Raw genomic sequence first — 26,323 nt, forward strand, 5'->3', positions numbered from 1 at the left:
ACGCATGCATACATTTTGCATTAACGTTACATTATAGCTGTTTGAATGGGGAGTTACGCGCGTGCGTCCGTGCGTTATGTTGCTCGCAGAGAAAGATTTTTCCAAAGTTGATCCCTCTGTCTCACACAGGGAGAGCAGCCAGGAATGAGTCACGGGGAATATTTCAGTTGTGATCCTAACGCGGACAGAGAATTCTTCAAATCTAGACTCCCACAGTGGCACAACAGGCGTCTCCACTGTGTGGAAATGATGAACTCTTCCTTACCTTCCACTTTGGTGAGGGTGAGCACCGGACTGTTACATGCGGAGAGCGGGGCGACCCGTGCGGAGTGTTTCTTCATACTGATAATGATGAGGGGGATGATGATGATGATGAGCTCGGATGGGCTGAGCTCTGAGCCGCTGCGACTACATCCCTGAAGCTGGTTTTGGTGCAGACACACCAGACCTCCTGATGGGACCCTTGGTGTTTCTAGAGCTGCTCTCCTGCGCTCTCCTTGAATCCATCCAACTCTCTCTTCTCCTCTCACTCTCTCTCTCACTCGCTCTCTTTTTCGTTTCCCCCCACCCCCTTCCTCCTCCACACCTTCCCTCCCCAAAACTGCTGTAACCAAGGCGTCCTAATGGCTCTGTGCTCACGTACAGTTTCACAATTGCTGCAATTCGCCGCTGCAATACATCTGTCCCCCCACCACAGCATCACAACCACCTCCCACCATCCACTCCCCCCCTCCTGTCCTGAAGCAGTCTTTCTTCTGTGGTTCCTCCTGAAGCTCCGCATGGGACTGGACTGAACTGGACTGGACACTGATCCAGTCACAGATATGATGGGACCGATGCAGCTGAGGCACATACATACCACAATTGGAGCAGTTTCTGTAGTGAAGTACTATTATTATTATTATTTTAAATGGAATAGACTGAAATCCCCAAAAATTGCCCATTTTTGTTGTGTGAATATTAATTTCTGTATTTGGTCATTGGTTCACATTATATTTTGCCCCATGCCTCTAAGCTGCATGGTGCGTTTAATAAAAGACAGACTGATGATGTATTGGTCCCTGGTGGTATTCCCTTACTGGTCGTAAAAATAATAACAACACAATAAACATTCATGACACAACAGCACTTTATTAGGTACAGAAGACACCTAATAAAGTGGCAGGAGAGGCTCCCAGTGATGTGATCTTCTGCTGCTGTGCATGCAGCGATGAATTCAGCATACCTTAGTTACTGTATGGCCTTTCTGTCATCTCGATCCATGTCTGGCCATTCTCCTCTGACCTCTGCCATCAACAAGGCATTTTTTGTCCAGAGAACTGCCGCTCACATGATATGTTCTCTTCTCGAATCATTGTCTGTAAACTCTGTAGAGATGTTCATGGGTGAAAATCATTGTAGATCATCAGTTTCTGTGATTCTCAGGCATTCAAATTCACTTAAATCATATTTCTGTCCGTCTCTGATGCTCAGTTTGATGTGTTCGATGGATTGACTTGCTACTGGACGTGATTGGCTTATTTTTCTTATTTTGCATTAATGAATAGTTGAACAGGTGTTTTTTTTAAAGTGTACATTACTTACTGTTCTGTGTTCTCATAATGGCTCTGGTAACATATTCAGCCTCTTCTGAGTTTGCTGAACACATTGTTGAGTTTTCCTCAACTCTCTTTTTATCAACTCTCGTTTTGCCAACAACAAAAACAGTTTGTCAAAGCCGATACGACAAACTGAGAGTTTCACATTAGGGTTTTAATATGAGAGCCATCCAACATGTCTCGCTGAAATTGTGCAGCTTAATCATATTGATTCCATTTGTCATTCGTGATTCACTCCTGGGAAGTCATTGTACACAAACAGATAATAGGGCACAGGAAAACCAATCACTGTCTGTGGTAGAAATTGAAAAACCCAGTATTGATCTAAAAATGCCTCCACTGTCCCCATGACCTGGCTATAATGTATTTAAAGACACAAGCGTGTGTGTCTGCAGCTCACTACGTGTGTGTGTGTGTGTGTGTGTGTATGTAAAAGCCTTAGAGTATAAGCATTCCTAAAGGAAATGGCTCTGAATAATTCACTACTTCGACTCTATCTCACGCTCAGACAAGAATCCCCTGCCCAGCCTTTAACTAGGACAGGGAGCCCTAAAAACACACTCCAACGTCCCCTCAGCTACAAAACTCACTCAAGTACAAGAAAGCCACAGCGAATGAAGATCAGCGCAGGCTGTTGGATGGATTCACATCAACATGTCACCTGTGAAGTCCACATTCATGTTTGTGTGCGTGTGAGTTCCGCCGGGCACTGACAGCTGTCTGACTCCATGAACCAGTGTTGTCAGTTTTCAGTATGTCCTAACATGGACATACTGCAGTGTGTATGTGTTTGAGTGTGTGTGTGCTTGTATTTGTGGCTTTGTGAGGACCAAACGTATACACCAGGGAGTGAGGACATGTTGGGAAAGAGGACATTTTAGCCGGTCCTCACATGTTTAAAGAGCTTTTGAAGGATTAAGACCTGGATTTAGGGTTAGGATTAGGCACATAGGTGTGATGGTTAAGGTTAGGTTAAGGTGGATGCTTTATGTCAATGAAGGTCCTAACTATGAATGCTGCACAAACGTGTGTACTCTGTTACCTCTTTAAGACCTTTTCTGGCATAAACATTGACCTTGTCAGGACTAGAAGTCCTCATGGTGACAAAAACCTGGTCCTAATGAGGCAGAACCTCATTAATGTGATTTGACATACAGTGCATATGATTCATTCTTCAACTATGGTGCATTTTGGTTTGGAAAATAATTAGAATCTAAATCTAAATCTTTAAGAAAATTCCAACCTTTAAGAAAACATTTTGACATATTTTACCTCTTTATTGTGAGTTGTGATAAAGTTATTTAAAAAATATATAATGGCTGTCATTTTAATCTAACATTCAGAGGAAAGCGTCATATACATCCATTTATTTTCAGTATATATTTATAGTATAGTATAGTACAGTATAATACAGTATACTATAATGGTGTGAATATGTGTACAGATAACTGCTGATACTTTCTTTCTTTCTGTCTGTTTGTCTGTCTGTCTTTCTTAATAACAGTCAGAGGGCATCCAGTATGATTTTAATTTTTTCAATTTTAAATAATAGTTAAAAAAATAATAAAAAGAGCAGTAGAAATAGGAGGGGTCGGGAGAAGATCATTAAAAGATCCCCGTCAGTGACTCATAGACTTTTATCTGTGAATGTGGAGGAGGATCAAACCAGTCCATGCTCTATAAGACACATTCACATTCACTGTGGGTCGACATGCATAAGGACAAGCATGAGGCATAATAAACACACACACACTCTCTCTTTCTCTGCAGACACTGATGGAAGAACATCTGAGAAGACTGGTAATTATTCCTCCATGTACAGTTTAATGTTTAATGTGTTCTAAAACTGAGGTTTGTAGTTTTGTTAAATTTGAAATGTGAAAAAAATATAAATAGAACACAAAGACACTGTGATAAAAAGAAAAGGGATTTAGACACAAGAGAAAGGTACAAATACCTGGCAGAAATGTTTTTGTTCCTATACAGAAAAGCTGTAAGATTTCAGTGTGAAGCTGATCTCCCGGGAGAGGGAAGCAGAATGCGGCATTGCAGACACTTTTTGAAGCATTTATTTTAAGGGTTTACAGATGAAATTGCGTTTAATTTGTCATTTTTAAATAAATATAAAATAAACATCAAATCCAATTATTTTAGTACCAGACTGATACCGAAACAGAGAATCATTATGGACTCAACACTAAAAAGAAATTGGGAATGTGTTTCAATATGAAATAACTCTTTTTTTATATAACAAATCCATTTTTTAATATAATATAATATACTGTCTCATTGTTCATAATTTCAATTGAAAATCCCTGCAAAAAGTATTTCAGTTAAAACAAAGTATAACATTACACATTGGGCTTAATTTTACCAAGATTAAAGTCAAAAGTTGTCTCAAGATTATAGGCTACAATTTTTGTTGACTAATTCTACAGGACAGGATGGTGAGATGGAAAATGAGTTGGCCTGAAAATCAGTTTCAGTGATTATGCATAAATGCACTTAAGCTGCAAATCACACTGCACAGGTCACTTGATAGTGCAAGATGATGGATCTGCAGTGTAAATGTGGCACAGATTCACGGCACTCGAAGGGGCCATAACATTAACACCTTAGTTTTTGGCATTTAATACGCAGCCTATTCCAGTGCAAGACAAATCAATGTGTAACAGCTCTTTAGAACAAGCTATACTTATCCAAAATGAAAGAAGCCAGTAGAAAAAGACAACCCAGGCCATAATATCACGAGAGCAGGCCAGAAAGTGAATAATCTTTCTTTGACCTTGACATTGCAAAATTCTGATTTATTCACCAACATTCTGTGTTCAAAACAGACACAAACCAAAAGGCAATCACACACGTTATGGAGTTTCCGTGTTCTTCCTCCCGCAGTCCAAAAACATGCAGAGGATGATTGAACACTTTAAATTGCCCGTCAGTTGTGAATGTGAGAGTGAAGGGTTGTTTGTCTCTGTGTGTTGGCTCTGTGATGGACTGGCAACCTGTCCGGGGTGTCAGATGGGATCGGCTCCAGTGACTCGCGGCCCTCATGTGGAGGATGAAGCGGTAGACATAGGACGGATGCAGTAGGAATGTTTTTAAATTTGCAAAAGATATAAATGATCGCCTAAGGAAAGGAATGCTTCAGAGATTTGGTAGCCTTGTCTCACGAACTGGACGCAAATTTTGCATAAGCATCTCAAATTGGAGGCTTCTGAAACATACAGCAAAAAATGTAAAAATCACAAAGTCATTGGTGATCCCATAAAGCAGAGGTCTCAAACTCGCGGCCCCCCAATCAATTTCATGCAGCCCTCAACTTAATATCAAACTATAATGACTTATTTCTGTTTTTTTCTTTACATACTGTTAGGGTCTCCTGTTTCCTGTTTCCTATTTCCCTTTCCCCTCCTGTTATCTGTCTGTCTGGATGAGTGTTTGTGTTTGTGGGTGTGTCTGCTTGTCTTTTCCCCTGCAGGCTGGCCAGAGAAACCCCTTTACCTGGTTTCCCTCCAACTCACCTGCTGCAGATTACTCTAATTGCCACCACTCACTCACTCCTGTGTGAAAGTCTGGACCAGCTCACCAGTATTTGCCAGACTATGTTGTCTTCCTACCAGAAATATTCAGCCTTCATGCTTGCCCTCTCAGCCAGGGTAACTCATTTTGCATTTAATTTTTTCCAGAATCACCTGTCCTTTTTGTCCCTGCCTGCTCCCTGATTTTGTTCTTTACCCAGCCTTGCTGTTGACTATTTGTTGACTTTATTTCACTTTTTGAAATTAAGTCTTTAACATCTAAACCTCAAAACACCTGTCTGGAGTTTTTTTTTTTTTGCTTATTTTAACCATAAAAGGACCAGAAAAGTGCATTTGCCCATTTTTCCAGGTGACTTTCAATATCTGAATGAAGAAAAAAAAAGGTTTTATTTAAAAAAAACACTGTAGTTGTTACACCAGATTTTGCATGTTAAATTTGAACAGTATAAAACATTTAAAATAACATTTGTCTTTCTTTGTCTCAATGTCTGAAAACAGGCCAAAAACTGGAAACTATGTACAGGCGTTTTTCCACCTCTCTCTCCTCTCTGGTGACTAAGACTCTGATTCGCCAGCTTCCTGAAACAGTGTGAGTGAAATGACTGTAATAACCACATGTTGGCTTTGACGTGCAACTTCTCAGCTTTCAGAAACTGGAATTTTTCCTATAGCACAAACCGTCGTATAATTACAGTAACGCAAAATGCGAGTCGTCTGTGATATGCTCTGTGTTAAAGGGTTAAATAAGTTCTTTGATTTTACTTTCAACTACTTCTTTGTGTCTGACGCCTATTGGCAGCTTAACCCACTCAGTTTGCATCACACAATTATTTTTATTGCGAACATTCATTGTTCCATATCAAAACAGACACTTTTATTTTGACATTCTATGCAATATCGTAATGAAAACCATTATTTCCAGACAAGATACTGAGTGGCTCTTGGTTCATTTGAGTTTGAGACTCCTGCTATAAAGTGTAAACATACTTTCTAAACCTCAACTATCACTCATCTTTTCATACGCATTCACACCGACACGGCCATCCGGAGCAACGCGGGGCAGACGCACAGCCAGAAATCAAACCCACAACCTTCAAACTGAAAGTTGACTTGCTCTACCACTGAGCTACCGTCACTGTAGTTTATTTTCAACTTTTGCACATTGGTCAAATCAAAATTAAATGTTGCAAAATAGAATATGACACTTTTTCTTTGTCTTACCATGGATTTCAGTAATTAAAGGCCGCTCTTACATCTTCTCTGAGCCATCTCTACCCCACCATTGAATTACAGGTCACTTCAGGCTCCTACTTAGCATGGATAACAGGTAGTGCTTCTGTAAACATCAGAGCTGATAAAACTGAAGGGGAGTCTGCCTCGGAGCCCTCGCACTTAAGCGCAGCAGCTCTCAGGGCGTGAGAAAAAGGAACAAGGGAAGCCTGAGCTCTTAAACAGCAGCGCGTTTGAAACTGCAGAAAGGTCAAGTTGAATTAACTTCCCCTCTTGTGCCTGAAACGTCTTTCAGAGCAGACACAACTCATCTGTGAGGGTAAGATCAAGGTGCTGCAACTGACAACACTTTATTAGTATAATGGCCTCAGCAGGAAATCCTGTGGAATAGGAGGGAGGAAGTCTTTTTTTTTTTTTTTCCAGGTTTAGTAATGTTGTAAAGATACATGGGGGTGCACACTTGCACTGATTTTTCAAGTATGCTTAAAACATGCTAGAAACAGTGCACACTTGAAAATATAGTCTGACGGGTTTTGTAATCAGTGGTCTTTTTCAAATCAATACCCTGTTTGGAGATATCAATACCGCTATTTGTTCTAATATAGCTCCTCTGCAGAAAAAAAGTAGCATGAAATTATATGATTAGCATTATTAATCAACTCCAAGGACCTGCGTTTAATCTCGGCGTATTGATGTTGCTGTCCATAGGGGTTTATAGTTTGATACAGCTAAACAAATACAGTAGTAGCCTCTTTTTCAGTTTTTATTATATGGAAAATAATCAGTTACCAGAAGTGATGCCACTTAATGACTGAAGATTCCATACACTGTTCTGCATGTATGAGCAAATAAAGTGAGCACAGCACACAGGTAAGGATTCTGGTAAGAGGACAGACTGAGCTACACTGGCAGCCACTTCAGAATAATGTGAGACTTATCTTAATTACAACCGTGGCTAAAAAACTCCAGCAGCATTTATTAAATGCTGTCAACTTTCAATACCTCATGATTGCCCTTATAATCACTTTCTGCCCCAGTGGCCCACGCTTAATCAGGAAGAGTGACTCTCCAATAAATTTACATCCCACTAGAGGAATCAGCTGCAGCAGCACATTTCTCTCCTCCAATTAAGGTTGTTGCTGAGCTAAAACATGTGATCTGAGAAAGTTTGTGCTTGTGTGTGTTGCAGGCTAGGTGGGCCCAGAGGTTTTGGTCCAGTACAAGGACTATGCACACTGTAGAGTATATAATCTGTGCATTAGATTAGATCGACAAAGATACGCTCCCTGAAGTGGTTTTACAGTGATAGTCTTGTGTCAGTTAATCCACATTTGATCTCAGCTGAGACAAATGAATGGTCACACAGACTCAGACCAAGACTCACACACTGGAATTAAGTTTATACTAAATATCAATCCTATCAGGTTTGCTTCATATGGACTTTTACCTGAGCTTTATTAAATAACACATACAAAAAACATTTATAAAAGATGTATCTCTTGGAAATGTGAACAAAATGGAAGTAAAATAGATCATGATGGTTTCTTATGTTTAAAAATGAGTCCCCATAAACAGCAGAAAAAGCATTGCAGATGCTGTACTACATGATCTATAAGCACTTTGGTCTGCATCATTTACTTTACACATACATGCATGTTAATGAATCCAGCTCGATCACTTAGTTGCATATATCCATGTTTGGACGCAGCCAGTACAGTTTTTTTTTTGTTTTTTCCTCCTGATGAAGGAATAAAAGTGATCGGAAGGAGTTTTGTAACAGATGTTAAGAACATGTTTCATCTTATATATTGTTATATTTGACATGGTACACTTCAGCTACTTAACTATACCACAGGAACTGGTCCTTGCACCCCAGCTGCTGGTTGAAGAGAGTATTTTCCTGGAGATGAAGTAAATCTACAGAGAAAGATATATTCTGATGAATGACACTTGCTCCCTCTGTTGTCAAGTTACAGTATGACCATTCAGGATTCACTGTAGAGGTAAATGCAGCCTGTATAACAACATATTTAATATTCTGCTTTGTACATTTGACTTTCATTTTCCAAGCATCCAGAGTTTCACTTTACTTTTAATGCATTCCAGCCGTCCATGGTCCCAGCTTCTTTAAACTGCACTCATCTCGCTGTGCTTCACATTATTCAAATTGTCCTTAATTGCTGTAATTATGGGGCAGCATTTCAAAAAGCTTCTCCCCCTGCCTCTTGCTTTTATAACAAGCTATTAAAGTGTGGGCATGAATTTCTGAAACTACTAAATTTGGGGAAAAAAGGGCTTTAGGTTCATTTAGGAGATATCTTGCTCCAGACATGTCTTTTTTTGGTCCAAGATCCATAAAGTATGTGACAAATGTGGATAATATTATATTGTGTATTCATGAAGCTGTTGAATAACTAGATTCTGATCCAAAAGAAATTGGAAATACAAGATAGATCATACATGTAAAACTTGATTCATTCAACAGCATTTACCAATATATCTGTGACAACCAGTGTCCTAACACTGCAGGGCTTCCATTGTGCCTGTAGGGGTCACTGTGACCACATGAACTTAGTGATACAGACAGGAACACATTTATTTTGCTCAGTGTAGATGAAAAAATGACCAAGAAATCCATCTGCAGTTTAGCTTTGGAGAAAAAAGAAGTGGGCCAGTAGTGATGAAGAGGTGATGATGATGTGACCCACATACACAGAAGTAGGACACAAGCATGAGCAGGACAATGAAGTAAAATAGGCATGCACAATGACACAACGAGGCCTCAGATAAACACATCTGCAACACACAACCAAGTACGTACTTATACGCACAGATGAAAAATAGTCTTAGACATGATGGTGGCTTTCACTTCTGTCTTTCTTGTCCTTTTAAGGGACACTGTTAGAGCTTGGTCTCCTTTCAAACCTTGCATCTTCTTTTAAAGTTGCAACCTTCATTGTGAAGGACACAAGAGTCCATTATAAATAATAATGTGGTTCTTGTATCTTAAAGCAGAACGACAGCAAGAAGCATTCAGGTCAGATACACTGGTGCAAGCGCAGCACCAAAAAGCTTCATGTTTAAATAGTGTACTTTTGTTTGTTGATGCACAATGAGTTGCTATATGTCTTTGTAGTGATTAAAGTAATTTAAGTAATTTCCCTCTTTCTTAGGATGTTTAAACATTATTTTGTTTATGTATCTGACAAAAGTACAGTATAACAGTATGAGGCAGCTTTGAGCTTTCATAGAGTCACTGGTGCAATGCAGGTTATGTCCAGGCAGTTGGCAAAGATGAATTAACATGAATAGCAACTGGCAGTGCAATCCTCGAGCTATAAACTTTTTCTCCTTCTGTAATTGGGTTGAGGAACTGAAAATCCGGGATGTTACTATTGATTAAAATGTATTTATGTTTTTGAAACGCAGGGGGAATGAACCTCTCACATTTGTTTAGAGACATCCTCAGTAACTGCCAGGTCAGTTCTGTGAGCAACTGAAGAAAACATGAAAAATAATAACATGCAGAGCTGAGCGGAGACCAGAAATGAAGGATGTGTTGCCATATTTCACTCTGCCCTACTCCTGCAGAAGCAGAATCAGTCATTAGACCTTAAAGCTCTAGTGTGGAACCTCTATTACCCTCAGGGACGTATGAGTAATTACCAAAACAGTGAGGGTCTCTCTGAGAGAGGGGAGAGAGAAGTGATGCGGTCTTCTAAAGTTTCCATGGTGATTCAAAAAAAGTTATGTTGTAAATCTTGCAGTGAAGTCTGCATGGTGAGAGAAACAAAAGCACACATTTTCAATATTGAAGAAAACAAGCCAAACATTGTGACTGATTAAAATATGACTGCAAAGATTTAAATGTAGTATTTGGATTTAACTATTATAAGTTAACAAATATTGCTGTAAAAATGGAAAAAGTTCACTTTAAAAACATTTTTTGGAGCTAAATGTGGCAAAAATTATGTTATTTTCAGATTGAGCCAACGATACCTCATGTACACTTCCTTACACGTCCTTACTTTGGCATTACGCATAACTTTGCTTTAATGTAACTGAGGCTACTGGGTGAAAATGTGGGAGTCTGAATTTCCTTTGTGGTAAATATTTCAGTGCCATAAGGAATAGGCTCAAAGACCAAGAAATGAACCAGCAGTTGCTGCAGCAGTAACAATGTCTTTCTCATTAGGGAGGTAATCATTGAGATTCAGGTCTTTTTTTGTCTTTGAAGTCTTTCGATTATCTGCCAGGCCCAGAGGGCTCGCTCTCAACCGCAATCAAACCGGTCACTGATCAGTAAACCTATCTTTCAGTTCACAACAGCAGGTGTTGGACGCCCATCAAAAGAGCAGGAGCAGCAGGTGTGTGCGTGCGTGCTGTCAGTAGTGTAAAATTCACACTCTTGCTCTCCTCCATCTCCACTTATCAGCCTCAAACAGTAAGAGCACCCAGACAAGTAGTGCACAGACGTAGCTGGACAGAAATAGAACTTGATGCCCTCGAGTTCCCAAATGCACAGCTTTGTATGCTCGTTACACACTTTATGGATTCTTCATCAGCCGTGCGACTGTATTGCCAAAACTGAGGCAATTTATCATTCCGGTGAGAGCATTTCTCATGAGAGGGAAGTGTGTGTGGCTGTAGATAAGTGTGGTGCAAGTAATACAGGTGACAAATGTCACCTGAAGTCCCGCTTCTCCACAGTAATTATCCAAGATTCAGTAGAGACACAGGGTTTTGGCCAGGATATAAACTTAAACTTTACAATCTTAAAAAAAAAAAAACACTCTTCAATGATTAATTTTACTGATATTTACAGCAATCTAATGTACTCTTACTGTGATTCCGCCATTAACAGATCTTATCGAGTACTGCGCTTAAAAGTGGACTGATGCGTAGAGTGTGCACTTGGGCAAATGGGGGAGTTTGTGCATTCGCTTGATTTGAATAAGCATTTTGATTAAGTGCTTGTTCTGTACATGTAGTGGGCTGAAAATTTGGACCAGTCAGCTCCCCGAGGGGGAGAAGAGAGATTCAAGCTTCCTGGCTCCTTCTGCCCTCCTCCAATGGCTGTCGGCTCTCGTCCATATCCACAACCTCCTTAATTGCCTGATTTCCTGACCCTCGTTGGTTACTTTGGACGATGGGGGCTGGGGGGGTTATAATAATAATGACTTGGAATGACATGCATGGGTATATATTGCTCCCTCGGCTGTCCCGACCCATACCAACAACACTGCTCTACTGAGTCCTCAAATTAAATGTACACATGTGGAAATCTGAACCAGAGATATGTTAGGAAATCACTATAGTGATAATTAACATTATCACGAGTGCTACTGCGTGATATGACAGTAAAGTGCATATAAAAAGTGATTCTTATTCAAGGTTTAGAGAGTAGTAGGACACTGGGCAAGAATAGACATCTAAATACATCTCTCCAAAGGCGAGAGGAAAACCATAACATGCGTTTTGTGATATGTAATTTATGGGGCAAATAATGATATTGAAATATAGCTTAACAGGCAGTACAACTAAAACAACATGAAATATACAGTAAAATGATGCAGCATTTAAATGCAAAGGACAGCATTGCAGTAAAAGTGCAATTAACAGCATTAAATTGACCTGTAAATAGTTATTTGTGTTTTTTTTGTGTGTGTGTGTGTGTATATAATATACGGTATTTTGGGGCAGACTGTTCTCAAAAAAAGAAATGTTGTTTAGTTATGTATTTTGTTTATTTATTTAGCTCATTGTAAGAAACTACACTCACAATGATATACTGCAGCCAGAGGCTTTGTGGGTAACCAGAAATGATCACACCTCTATAATGGCATCACCTGTTGATTGACAAATATATCAATGAGTGGAAGGGAATCATATTTCCATTACAATATTACCTTTAAAGCATTTTCTCAGAAAATAAACAGTTAAAGCCAAAATACAAAAAGACATGTCAGTACACGTCTATTAGTGAACACATGAATCACTCATTATCAGTTTCACATTGTTGCTGATATCATTGGCTCATGATACACTGAAAGAAGATAAATCATGTCTGGCTACAGATTTTTTTTTTTAGAGGACTCCATCCATCAAAAGTTAAAATATGCTTTTATGTCCTCAGGAATGTACTCCTGACACTTAGTGTTAGCTTTGAAAGACACAAGAAGGGGAACATGAAATATCTTTTAAGTCATGCCCTGCTCAGCAAGAGGAGTTAGGTTCACTATTTATGAAACTGAAGAAACTGGTTAGTCATTAGTAGCACTCCTGTGAACTCGCCGATAATCCATGAGACAGAATGATTGAGATTGAGAATTGTCAAAATGACGAAGAGCAAACCTGTGCCGTCACAGGTAAACAAATTGAATACATCTCAATTGGTCTTCCCCTTATGATTTGAATTAGTGAGACTTAATTAACTGCAAGTTCCTGTCGACATGAACCTCAGTCTAATGAACCCATGAGGAATAAGATCATAAAAAAGAGTGAAGATATTTCCCCTTTGAACAGCATTACACCGAAGGATAAGCTGTCAAACGTTCACCAATGATATTTTCTGTCGTGTAGAAAAAACAACTAACTGGCCTATGGCAGCGTGTACAGACTACAGAGGCAGCGGGGGGGGGTCCTCTATCATGTTTAAATCGATTCATCTATCTTTCCGTCATCGCTTTGTTGTTCCTCAAAGGCTCATCTTCTTTCGCTGACTGATCTGGTTTATTTTGTGGCTGCAGTGGCTTCTCGCTCTCTCGTGCACTATCAGCAACATCCTATCAGGAAACCCTTTACCCGCTGAAAGGAGCAGTTTGGTATTTTCAGCTTATTCACTGTCCTTTTCAGTGTGTGTCTTTACTATAAAGCAGCCATAAGCAACTATTTAGCTTAGCTTCACATAAAAAATTGGAATTGGAAGTTGGACTGATGCTGTAATATATTTGTTTATATATGTATATTTTACTTTATATGTGTATAATTTCATCAAGATAATCAGGCTGCCCACATTTATATAGATTTTAGAGCTGTAATTTTGTAGTGAGTGAGTGCTTCTGCCCCTTTCTGCTCCGTTTTCCAAGATAACTTTCAATTTCGATATCTTGCAGTTATTCAACCTTTTTAGGAATAAGCGGATGTCACAACCTCTTGTTACTGAGCAGAAATGTTCCAAATTAAAATTAATGGTTTGTTATTGAGTCTTCGCGAGTTATAAATCAAATGCCTTTAAAACACACACTGCTTGAAACATTTTCACTGAAAATGGTAAGAGGATTTCAACAAATAGGATGAAAAGTGTTTTAAAAACTAATGATAGATAATTGCAAGTAAGACATAAAATAATGTTTATGTCCCTGATTTTAGAAAGACGCAAAGAAATCCTCCAGTGCTTACACTGGGCGCTGTGTCCTAGAGGCCTAACTGTGCTGTTTATGTAGTACTGTTTTTCTAAAGGCTGCACCATGAACTGCCACCACACACACTCACACACACACACACCCCTCCTCCACCATTAAAACATCCATGTGTAAAGGACGGCCTCTACAGTATATCAATTCTGTAACCATGGGTGATACATGATTTAAATTCTGACAAAGACTAAATGAGACTTTCCTCTGAACACATGCATGGCTGCTCTTTTTCTTTTCCCCATTCATTAGACAATAGAAACCAAGTCTCATAAAATGTGAAGCTCACTTGATTTTTTTTTTTTTTTTTTTGCTGCAGCAGTGACAGTTCAATGTTGACACATTTTTCTCTTTTCTAAATGCCTCAAAATAGTTTTTACACTGAAATGGAAAAGTGATTAAGACAAAGAGTAAAATAAACAAGGTCAGAGAGGGTGAGACTGGAATGGGCTTAGGTTCAGGAGTATGAAAGCTGGTCGGAAGGTAGTTCCTCACCCTGTTGCACATACAGTCACACATACAGAGTGTAAGAAATGCCAGTCTGACAAATAAAAGCAGACCATGAGTGTGCAAAATAAAAGGTAACATGAGCAGATGTTGCAGGGCTTTGTTGTGTCATTGTTTTACATGAATGTTAAAACTTAAAAAGGCATCATTATAGGCACAAACATCTGCAGAATGCATGATGATAACTTTCACTTACACTTGACTTAAAGTGCGTGTAAAGCAAGTGAAGAGATTTTCCTCTTCATACATTATTTAGAAAACTGTGGCTGAGAATATGTAAAAAAAAAAAAAATTAAAACTACAACTGTGCAGTAAAGAATTATGAAGACTCTGCAGTGTTCTGTTGTCACAATATAAAATACAGCACCTTGCTTTATTAGCTCCTATACACAACTGCCTTTGGTTTGTAGCTGGATGATACGTCTTTGTCCCTTGATGCAAAAACACATAGAAAAGCTCTGCTGTTTTTGTTTTTGTTTTTAATTGCTTAAGATGAGGAAATAAGGTACAGAAGAAGATGGAGAGGGCAGCTAAACCAGCTCTGTGTTTGTGTACATTAATGCAAATTTAGTAATCATTCCGATTTGGCACGGTGGTTAGTAACACATTTTTCTGTGGGGTAACAATCACCATAAATACAGTTCATAATCAGCTGGGACTTAAAATAAATGTAAAATACAAAATGTCCATTTGATTCTGTGGAGGAGCATTTGCTGATTATTTTTTTCCCCTCATTAATAAATATGAATTAACACTGGAAGAATTAGTCACCCGCGTGTTAACTGTCTACATACGGACAACATGAGTCACTTGTGCTGATGTTGGCGAGTGGTTGGCGTTTGAGGGGGTGGAGTCTATGCTGTAAATTTGCTCACATATGTTTTGTGTCTCGTGCTTTAATTTGTCGGTGAAGTGCTATTTTGCTCATTTTGATTGCGCTTGTGTGATGTGACTACTTTGGCATTTCTATTTACTGAAGTACGACCGTGTGACAACCTTGTGTATGTGATATATCACTGTACTCGGGGGGGCCATACTGGGCAGATACATGAGGCACAGTGCTTATCTTGTTTATTATGAATTCCACTCAAGCCTCTTGTAGGATGCATGACTAAGGCCTGTGGTGTCAGACTCTGAACAGACCTGTATGCAGTGAGAAGGTCAGCTGTCGGTCACAAAGCAAGGCAAGCACCAGCCATGCATATTATCCCAGGAATATAGAATGCTATGTGCGATATTACAGTATGTCAATACAGGAAGATAATGTATGCTGTGAAGATCTGTGCCGCAGGTGCACCCATGGCAATTTGATGTGGGAATACTACACAACTGATTATATGGACATCCTGGGGGTTTGTGTTTATAGGTCACATATTCAGGCTTTAAAAAAAATATTTTTTTTTTGTCTTATGTGTTGTTGAGTCAAAGTTATGATTCATTTTATATTGCATTTTTAGTTGTGAAATAAAGTAGCAATAATTCTACAAAATAGACTATTATTCCTTTATTCTTGTTCATAAAAACGAGCCAAGTGAACTTTGAACTGTGATGTATTTCCAAATTTCACAAATTCAATCCGGTTTTTTATATATAGTTGGTGAAAATGGTCTAGGTTATGCTGGGAAAAAAAAGATATAAGACACCCTCTGTATATATTGTACGTTTAAACAGTAATGGAAAAAGGGTTAATGTGGGAAATGTAGATCTGGCAGAGAAGGTAAATGAAGCTGAGATTTTTCTTAGTTTGATATGATTGACATTTTTAATATTGTTGGGGCTGGAGGGATGAGATGGCAGTGTCCAACTTTTTACAACCAAATCAGCTCCGTTTGAATGCACTGTTGATAGAACTGCCTCTTGTTTCTTTGTATTCTGCTACACTTTCAGTCTTGACACTCTTTCTTCTGTTACATTAATTATGTCTGGACTTGTTTTCACTGCTCACAAGAACAAATAAACACAAGATTATAATTTAAATCTGACACTTTGAAAGCTTGTCTTTTGCTTCATGTGATTCCTATACTCACCCTCTCTCCTAACACATGATGTCCATCTAATTACTCGCACAAACTCCAATTACAGTTCACTCTTTCATATATTTTATAAGAACCATTCTTCTGTGGCCAACACAGACAGTGATGCACTGTCTGTGTTGGCCACAACAGACCCTGGATTAATTACGCTGAGGTAGGAGTCATCACTTCACAACTTCTAATTAACAGCAGATAAAGGGGTGAGAGAGAGAGAGAGAAAGAAAGGGAGGATGACAGTGAGGCAGGATTTGACATTAAATTGGCAGGACTTCCATTACAAGCAAGAGTGAGCACAAGGAACAAAGCACCACAGATGTAATTCAGCGAGCAGGACTGGGATTAATTCTGAGACACAAAAGCACTAACAATGCTGGGTTGAGGCAACTCAATGTTTTAGATATTAGGAATTGATTGTCTAGGGGTTACATGTGCAATATCTAATATACCGCTCTGCCTTAAACTAAATCTCTCCCACAAGCCTGTGTCAGACTCATTGAATCTGCAATCTAATTTGGTCATCTGCATCCACTCTCCACCACTTTGGATTGAGACATGTGAGCAGCTGAAAGAGAAAAACCAGCAGCTTTTCTTTTTCTTTGAAGTGACATAGCCGATTTCACAGATTCCACAGCCCGGTGGGCACATGCAATCATTTCAGAAGCAGGTGTGTGATGATCTGTTAAATTATAGATGTGATGTTACACAACTGAAGCTGCCTCTTCTGTATCAGAGATTCTTTAAAAAAAACAACTTAAAATACACTTGTTCAGAGAAGCCCTGCTGGCAATTTCTCTACAGAACATTAAACCAGAACCACTCACCATAAACTGTGCTTCTGAACAAAATGGGGAAATTATTTAGGGACTTGTTGTTGTCAAGTGCAAAGCCGCGTGCTCTTCAAAAACATACATAATCCTCAATTCATTTTTGAACCAATTTAATGATGTTTATCTGTCAACTGGATCCCTAATATGCCTGGTACTTGAATCCATTCTTCAAGTGTGTATTTGGCTTTTAATCAGGACAAGGTCACTACTCATGACTATACGCTTGTTCCTTTTCATCACTAATTTTCCTCATTCCCTTTGGTGAATCCATGGCTATTGATATATAAATACCCACAATTGGAAAAGGGACTGCATGTAATCTCATAAATATGCAGTCCAACCCACTAACATGAAATATTAAATATATCATGATGTTCAGATCCTCTGGGTATATGTTTTTTTTTTTTTTTAGTATGTTGTGCATATCACAAAAACATGCAGCAGTGCTTTTTAAAAATGTATGTTCAAAGCAAGAACGGCAGTATAGAGATGGATCTCTGCAGGGTAATGACTTGTTTACCCACAGTTTGAAAAACTGTTGTCTGGGGCTGACTGTGCATGCGAGGAAGTAAACGTGCACAAATGAGAGTGTAGCAGTGATTCTATTTACACATGTAAGTAACGTAATCTTGATTACACAGCCTGTCCTGCTCGTGTAGGTGTTTGGTTTTGAATTTAAAAGCTACAGATGTGGATTGGGATGGTTCTCACTTGCAGGCCACTACACAGTGTAGAGCCACTAAATCACTGTGATAAAGTAACATTTTAAACGCTGCCGTCATATTGTGCACCATTCACTCGCTTAATTACTCCTCTTGACATTACCCAGTACATTTCCCACTTTCCCACATAATTCTACATTACATGATATCGGGAAACAAATACTACCTCTACTGCATAGTAGAGTACAAATGTCTTGAACAGAGAGTGACTTCACACACACATATCAGCCATCTGTTCCATTCCAGTTCCACAGAAAATGCCTTGTGTAAATATGCTGCTTTCAACGGGAGTCGTTTCCCCGTGTTCATGAGACGAACACAATTGGACACTTTCCTGTGATATTCTTGGCCTGTCACACAGTGAGACATGTAGTAGTGGCAGAAAGTAGGTCGAGGCGTCCAGCTGAAGTCCAAAAATAAAAGTAAAAGCTTGTTCTTGGGCTAAAAAGGGCTTCTGACATGGATATAGACGGGCCCAGGCATGTGGGATGGTGGAAAGTTTAACCTAAAAAAAAAGTTCTTTTATTGATCTGAGGAGTTTGCAGGCAAACTTTTTTCAAGCTAGTCTTATTAGTGCAATGAGCTGAGCTAGCGAGAATGTGCATATTCTTCTACTACTCCTTGGCTCCAGCTGAGCATGCATATTCCTGTTTCCTTCAACTCCCACTGAGTTTAAAGGAATCATCCTACTCATCAGCCAAAGTTGGCCCATACCTTTTCCCATCCCTTCCAGCTGTCGTGAATGTGTACCAGGGTACCTGTCTAGGCTCTCTCTCTCTCCCTCTCTCTCCCTCTCTCTCTCTCTCTAACCAACCTGCTCAATCCTGAGCCCAAAATAGAATCCCATCTCATTTCTTGCCTTGTGCAACTCTAAATTTGCACCACATGGGATGCTATATTTGTGATGGATACTGTGAGTAAGTTAAGAAAAGAACAAAGTCTGTTTGTCAGACGCTGGCGAGACTATTTAAGAGAAAAGACATTACAAATCAAAAAGGGCAGAAGCTCTGAAGTGGCTATGTGCAGTGGCGATGCAACTGCAATTGAAGAAAACACCAGCATAACAGACAACCACGCTCAAATATAGATAACATCTCCATCAGTTTGACAACACGGGTGCTGAAAAATCTTACGACGCAACTAAGTAATCATATAAATGAAATAAAGTGTTATTGTTGACAAACAGCTATAGATAGATAGATAGATAGATACACACACACACTGCAGATTTGTTTTCACCCTTAATGTTTCTACTTTTAGTGACTGCATGCTCAGGTACTACAAATGAAACTCAGCCTTCCTGGCAAACCTGTCATGTGGACAGGGAGAGAGGACAGCGGTGTCGCGGTGAGTCTGAGACAAGAAGGACAGGACATTGCAGCTACTGTATTAGATATGCAACCAGCTGAGTTCACATATGCTGGATCCAATGCTAAACACAGCCCAGATGCACAGCTGTGACTTCTTGGGATGAAAGGCACAAACCTGCAATATAATATTTTTTTTGTGTTTTCTATACCAGAAACAAAAGCTTAATTCTTTTGGCATATATGAATTTGACTGACGGGTCCGGTAAATGAACCATATTTTCATGTGTTTGTTACATATGCAGATGAGAAATGAGAGCATCCTGTGTGTTTGCCGTCCGTGCAGTTTCATATTCAGGATATTCATAAGATCCATTAAACGTGACTAAAAAGCCACACTTTCATCCTCAGCCTCAGTGATAGCCTATGACTAAAGCTCCCTTTCCCCCCCATCATTCTGCTTACTCCTGTGTGAGAGAGCATGCTGTTGTTTTGGAAAGCTTGTCGGCAAATGAGACAAACAGGCATCTATTTGCACTCTACTGAGAAGTACTCAGCCTCCCACCTATCCTGAAACTGGCTGCACTCAGCATCAGCCCTTCACTCCTCAGCCATTAGCTGTTGCTTTCCATCACCGGGTCCTAGTCAAGTCGTGTGTGTCAGAGGAGGCTGTGGGCTGATTCTGTCCAACACATGGCATGCAATTGTGTGCAATGTGTGACTAGTGAGGCTTCTGTTGCCACAAAGCACAGCTGTAGCTAAAGTTGGGCCAGAAGGAGCTCAAAGCTGCGTGGACTCTAAACATGACATGTTGTAATTTTGCGTTTGATTTCATCCACGAGAAACAAGAGCAATCTAAACAAACTAAACATTTTCTCAAAGGCAAAAATGGGACGTTAATTAACTGAAAGGTCACATTTCCCTGTATGCACACAGAGAATGTCTGATGCAACAGAGAGCAACTCAGCATGAGGTATTATTTGAACAGTATGGTCTATTCATTTGTTTCTGTTTGTAACTTGAGGAGTGATTATTTATTTATTCAGGTAAATAAACGTATTTTCTTGACACAGAAATTGAGTTTTTTGTGGAATGAAAATCCTCTCATTTGATGTAGAATGTCGGTTGTTTTCAAGGGAGTAACATGTTTGATAAACAACGGTTTGATGAAAATGATTCATTCTTCCTTCTAATTAGTATCTGTTTTCTACCACACAGAAAGTTTAATATCAATTTCCACTGCTACACCCCACTCCCGTCTGGCCCAGAGGCCCCATATATTTCATTACGAAACAAAAGTATAGATTGGAATACATTAGACTTAGACTCCCTCTTGCGCAAAGCAAATTTGCCTGACACCATAATCAATCACCACAATAACAATCATCTTCACATAAAACACTGTGCTTTTAGATTGAGGATGGAGTAATCAGATTCCCAAGCTCACAGTATTAAAATGTCGATAAACGAATATATGAAACCCACATATACAAACATGCGGCTGATAAATGGGCAGGAAATGAGCCTCTAATTGGAGGGTTGCCAGTTTGAATCCCCTCAAGAGCTGGGCTACCCCTGAGCTAGGTACTCATTCACCATTGCTCAATTTAAAGTGGACAATCTAACTTGACCCCGATGCTGTGTTTCCATCATGCTCCGGTTCACTTTGGTACAGTACTGTTTGGAATGTTAAAGCCAATGAATAGACATAGAACTATGACATTGAACGTGACACAGCAGGCAACAATGGAGGACATCCAGATGCTCTTTTTTTTTCATGCTCGCTTTGTGGCTTTTTGTCGCAATAAAGCATCAAGCTTTGTGTGACAATAGACTTCAGGCATTTGCATTGACTATCATGGTATTTACACCAATTGCAAGGGAGTGACATTTTTCTGTTGCCCAGTCAGCTGACTGTACTGTATTTTACTCTGGTACTCCAAGAGTCAAAGAATGGGGCCTGTTGGGGCCAGTTATTTTGGTGGATACACAGCTCTTGTGCCAGTTCCAAGCCCAGATAAATGGGAGGGTTGCACCAGGAAGGGCATCCAGTGTAAAAAACATCCCTGCCAAATTTAATATATGGATCATCTGCTGTGGTGACCCCAAGAGAAGGAGAAATGGAAATTTTAAAATGTGCCAATGGCAAAAAATCCAAACGTATTCACATCAGAGCAACAGATAAGAAATAAACAAAAGATTGACAGTTGATTGAGCGTGTGATTGGTCCAGACATCACCACAGAGACAGAAATCTCAGCTGAAGCGACAAAGTAAAGGCGGAGTGTAACTCCATACTGTACAACCAAAATCAGCAGCAGTCATAACTCAGGAATTAAAGTTCAAAAATATATTCACACAAATAAAATACTGATGCATATCTACTGATGATCTAAGTGATGAAAAGGAACCCAGAGAGTAAAATAAAAGCTGCATTGAAAACTTTTTTTCTTCAAAGAACCAACTGCTCCAAGCAACGTCCTTCATGTCTGACTTGAATAAACTCCTTTCATGCAAGCATTGGCTTCGCTGTCTGCAGCACCCAAGAGCAGCAATAATTATTCAGCTGATAACTGACAGAATGCAGGTTTATCTGAATTCACATTCAGATAAGCTCTCTTCATTATGTGCAGTACATAATAAACACCAGGCTTGTGCTTTGCTTTAACACAGAATGTGGGCTTATGTAAAGGATGAGTGGGAAAATGATGAATGGAAGCAATAGATCCTGAAATACGGCCTCTTTCACACTTTTCACCATTCACACCATTCCCATTCCCGGTGCCTGTTCGTTCTGCCCGGTTACAACTACCTCACCTGTCCGTGAAAGGTGGAAACAAAATCAGTCAGAGAGACATAAAACAAGTGTGGTCCAACTGCAGCAGCTGCCAGTGGAGGATAATTTTCCACTGAGAAAACATGCCTCTGGAAAAACAAGCCCACTAACCGTAACCCGAGCCATAAACCTAACCACCAACATTTAGACACAGTCTCTTGTGTGAGTGATTTCCCTAGGGGCCATGTCTTTCCAGAGGTGTGTTTTCCTAAGTGCCATTTGACTGCAGTTGGACGTAGTTTCAGTGGTCACTATTTTGTTCACTATAGGTTGATTGTTTAGATCAGGTTTTTCCAATCGTGGTCCTTTCGGACCCTCTGGCCTGCATGTTTAATATGTTGCCCTGCTACAACACACCTGATTCAAATGGTCAGCTCCAAGCTCTGCAAAACTTGATTATGAGCCATTCATTTGAAGGTGTCTTGTAGCAGGGCAACATGAAAACATGCACAGATCGGGGTTCCCTGAGGACCAGGATTGGGAAACACTGGTTTAGATGATCCAGTTAATGACAAATCAATACTCAGCACTGTACGAAGTTTTAAAAAGTAAGGATTCACTTCAAACATTAATGGTCATCTGGAAGTGAATACTGACTAAACAAGCACAATCCCCAAGGATGTTCCATCCATCAGCATGTTAATAAGTCAAGTTCGACGTGACCGTTCATTATTTCCGGTTTAACAGGAAGTTTATTTTGAAAGTCTGTATCTGTGTGTTTTGATGGAACTTAAACAGCGAAAAGTACGAAGAAAACGGAAAGACAAAGTTTAGGGGAATATAAACATTACAAAGATGAAGTAGATAACGCATTTGACAGATAGCAGTTATTAGCACCAGTCAAGAGTGGCAAAAAGGTAAATATTGTTGTGTGTCTTATTTAATGGCTAGCTACGTGAACTTCTGTGTCTGCTAGCTTACTCAGTGGTGGAGATCCATCTGCTATCATTATACACTGCCACGGAAATGCTAATGTTGTGTTTTTTCGTCTTTTTGATAAAAAAATGTTTAAACTTGGAATTATACTGTTTTACCAGTGTCGATGTGATATAATATGGGACCCAGTGTGCCCCATGCTGTGATCATAGAAACCTACAAATGATTACCACAAAATACAGCTACCATTTCAGTAAGAGCATCAAGCTGCACCTTTTGGAAACTAAGTGATGTTGAAGAGCCTTTTTTAATTAGACCTGCATCATATCACCATCACACTGATGTGGGGTGCCTGGGTTTATAACAGACTGTGTGGGCCAGCATTTAAAAACCCACCTGCAGATCTCTACATGCACCACTGCTATGTTACAGCCACAGAAGTTTAGGTGTATGTAACAAACTGACTCACTTTTGTAGCTCGCATTCCATGGCTGATATCCATAATAGCCAGTAATCCGCAATATCCGCTCCTCTATGGACGCGCTGTTGATGTCCTCAACTGAGCGGGACGACTTGAGGTCCTCTTTGATGGCCTCGTCCACCACCAGGTACTTGAGCTGTCTGAGCTGCGGGCTGATGTCCGAAAGCCTTCTGGGGCTCACGTCGGGAGACTTGCGCATCCCGCTGGGAAGAAAGGAACAAGGGAAGGCGGTGCGTTACAAGACGGAGAGAGACACTCCCTAGGCGAAGGGGAATGGGAGGCTGTAAAGGCTTGTATGAGACTTGATAAGATAAGAGTTCTCCTTGGTTTAAACCAGAGAAGTCAGTCAGTGCAGTGGGCCCCTGCAGCGCCTCTCTGTGCAGTGCTGAAATCATCATCCTTCACTGGCCCTGCATGCGTCCGCACAGCAACACTGAGAGAGAGAGAGACACTAAGCCAAAGTGACTGGTCCTGCAAACTGTTGTATATCCTTCTATGCTGCACCGTGCGAATCCAGTTCCAGGCTTATACGAAACTAAAGAATCGATTTGAGTTATTTATCGGGAAGCGACACTTGTGAGCGCACAGCTCTGAGCCGGACACGAGTACGCACAATTACGCACAGCCTTATATCGACAGCAGTCTAGTTGAAAAAACAAACACATTCACAGTGACCGGCAGGGCAGAAAGAACTGTGGAGCAACATTGCACTTGTGAAGCTACAGCACTGTAGTGACCTGAAAGCCTCTCAGCTGTTATGAAACATCATTTACTTATTCACACGGAGTGGAATTTACTCTCCATGCAACAGAACCCATACTGGAGCCTGCACATTGTTTTTAATATAAAATGTAATTTGCCTCCAAACTATTTGTATTAAATAATGAGCCTTAGTGGATTTTAAATTTGATTCACACACCGAATCTCCTCTATTTTACACCTCCAGTTAAGTAACATTAATGCACCTGCGGGGGAAAAAAAGTGCGCAACAGGTGTGGTTTGGCTCCAGTCTCGGGTGTGAGCTATCAATCAAAAGTTGAAATATCTTACATCGGCATCAAAGTAGTCGGAGGTCCAAGGTAGCACATGCAGTCCCGGTGCGGCCGCCCGACCCGGTCCCACACGGTGCCCTCTCCATCACCGTACATCCTCAGGTCAGGCCACAGAGAGCGCTCCGCTACTGTAAATCTAAATCCTCATCGAGGCTGATGGAGACCAGAAGCAGCATCCTGATCGTCCTCAGCCCCACATACATATGCTTGGCCACTACATTACACACACAGACTGTACATGAAGCCAAGCCTGCGCTGGGTGCTGGAGGCACTGCAACAGCATCACCTACTGGATTCACTGGAATTACCATCACCTGCGAGTCTGGGATATACTGTAGTTTTATAGTAATATACACTGCACCAGCTGCACTTGCTTTATTCTGATGTGTCTGAACCAGCAGCACAGAATATTGAAATCTATCACAGGGCCTAAAGCAGTTTTATGTTTTATTTCAGAGGACAGGAACCCGAATGAGAAAAGAGAAATCTTGTATTTACTTACATGTATATTTATTTCAATAACCATACTCTGATGCAGATAGACTTACTCATAGCTCCTACAAAATCACTGTAAATGCAATTGTTGGGTTTTATTACACACAAAAAATCTAATTAAAAAACAAATATGAACAACAAAAATGTCCCTTCAAAAGTGGCTCTTATGGTCAGAGGGCAGGTGCTGCTACAAGCCTGCACACTGTAATTCACACAATTTCTAACACATGATGATACAGTGATGGTTTTCTATCTGTTGTATTACTCTATATGACACCTGCCTCTCAGTCTGCACACACATTATTGCATTTGATATAGTGTCGAAAACATGTGTCCACTTTCTGTGGCTTTGATGCAGAAAAAGTCCAAACAGTGACCTGAAACACACACACACTGCAGTCCTCATTCCCATCATGCATCATTACTAGCAGCAGCAGCAGCAGCAGCGTTCAACTCTTTCTGGCCCTTTTACCATCAAACTGTCACAGCGAGGGAGGCACAGCAATCCTCCCTGCCTTAAGATAAAAAAATGCACAGAAGGATACTTTCAATTGTCAAGTCAGTCCTTTTTAATCAGACTATGCCAATCACATGTGATTCAGGACAGTACTGAGTGTTCTGTATAGAGACTTGTATTCGTAAGGAATATTATTCAAAAATTTAACTGTGCTTTCTTGCCATTTTTACCTTATTTCTGTTTACGCAAAACTCTTTAAGACTCTTTAAGTGAAAGAATCAATTGGGCCCCCCTTTATTATCTAGAATAATCCCGCAGCCGCATTTTTTGTAGTGCTGTTACGGTTCAACATTAATTCACAGGCCACTGGGACCTCTTTAGTGTATTATTCATACTCTCATACTCTACTTTACATAAGGAGTCCATCAACATTTCAAGATGATGACACAGCCTTGTTTCTTAAATGCCTGCTTGAACAAAGACCTTCAAGGTAGAACTGTTGTTCCTGTTCAATACCACTGTTAGAGCGGATATGGTTGATTATATTCAATCAGAGCTGTACTTCCAGTAATGGGGTAATTATGTTCACTGATGGTGATTATGTCTATGCTCAGAAATTAAAATCAAGCAACTGTCTTTGTCTGCTGTGTTCAAACGTGTGACCTGTGCCACATTAACGGCACACTTAGTGAGTTTTGTTGTTTTTAAAAGAAAAGGGACTCAAGACTGTTGAGCAAGATCCTCAATAGACCGCAGATTTTATTTTTATTGAAATGTTCTCACTGACCTAAAGAGTCTGTATATCTTAAATGCTTATTCTCCATCTATTTGTCTTTTCAGATTGATAAAGATAAGAAAACCTCTTCTCATTCAAGAGGGTTTTTCCTGTCTGGATTCAACTTTAGAACTGAATTGGCCTCTTGGAAGAGAGGTGGAACATCTTCAC

The 26,323-nt window shown here is 40.0% G+C and overlaps 1 protein-coding gene across 2 annotated transcripts in view; it reads right to left on the reverse strand.

The window, feature by feature from the left end:
• slc35f3b (solute carrier family 35 member F3b) overlaps nucleotides 1-24,616 on the reverse strand; it is a 47,224-nt gene extending 22,608 nt beyond the window's left edge. Inside the window, exons 1-2 of one of the 2 annotated variants that reach the window (XM_044045379.1) lie at nucleotides 24,424-24,616; nucleotides 23,362-23,576 (exon numbers count right to left, since the gene is read on the reverse strand). In XM_044045379.1, the coding sequence (XP_043901314.1) occupies nucleotides 23,362-23,576; nucleotides 24,424-24,521 (313 nt within the window). In that variant the 5' untranslated portion in view covers nucleotides 24,522-24,616. Of the gene's footprint in view, nucleotides 1-265; nucleotides 528-23,361; nucleotides 23,577-24,423 lie in introns of those variants that run through there. The other variant, XM_044045380.1, reaches the window with a different exon arrangement.
• Between the last annotated feature and the right edge of the window lie 1,707 nt (nucleotides 24,617-26,323).

This window comes from Solea senegalensis, linkage group LG15 (genome assembly GCF_019176455.1).
Source record: "Solea senegalensis isolate Sse05_10M linkage group LG15, IFAPA_SoseM_1, whole genome shotgun sequence".
NCBI lineage: Eukaryota > Metazoa > Chordata > Actinopteri > Pleuronectiformes > Soleidae > Solea > Solea senegalensis.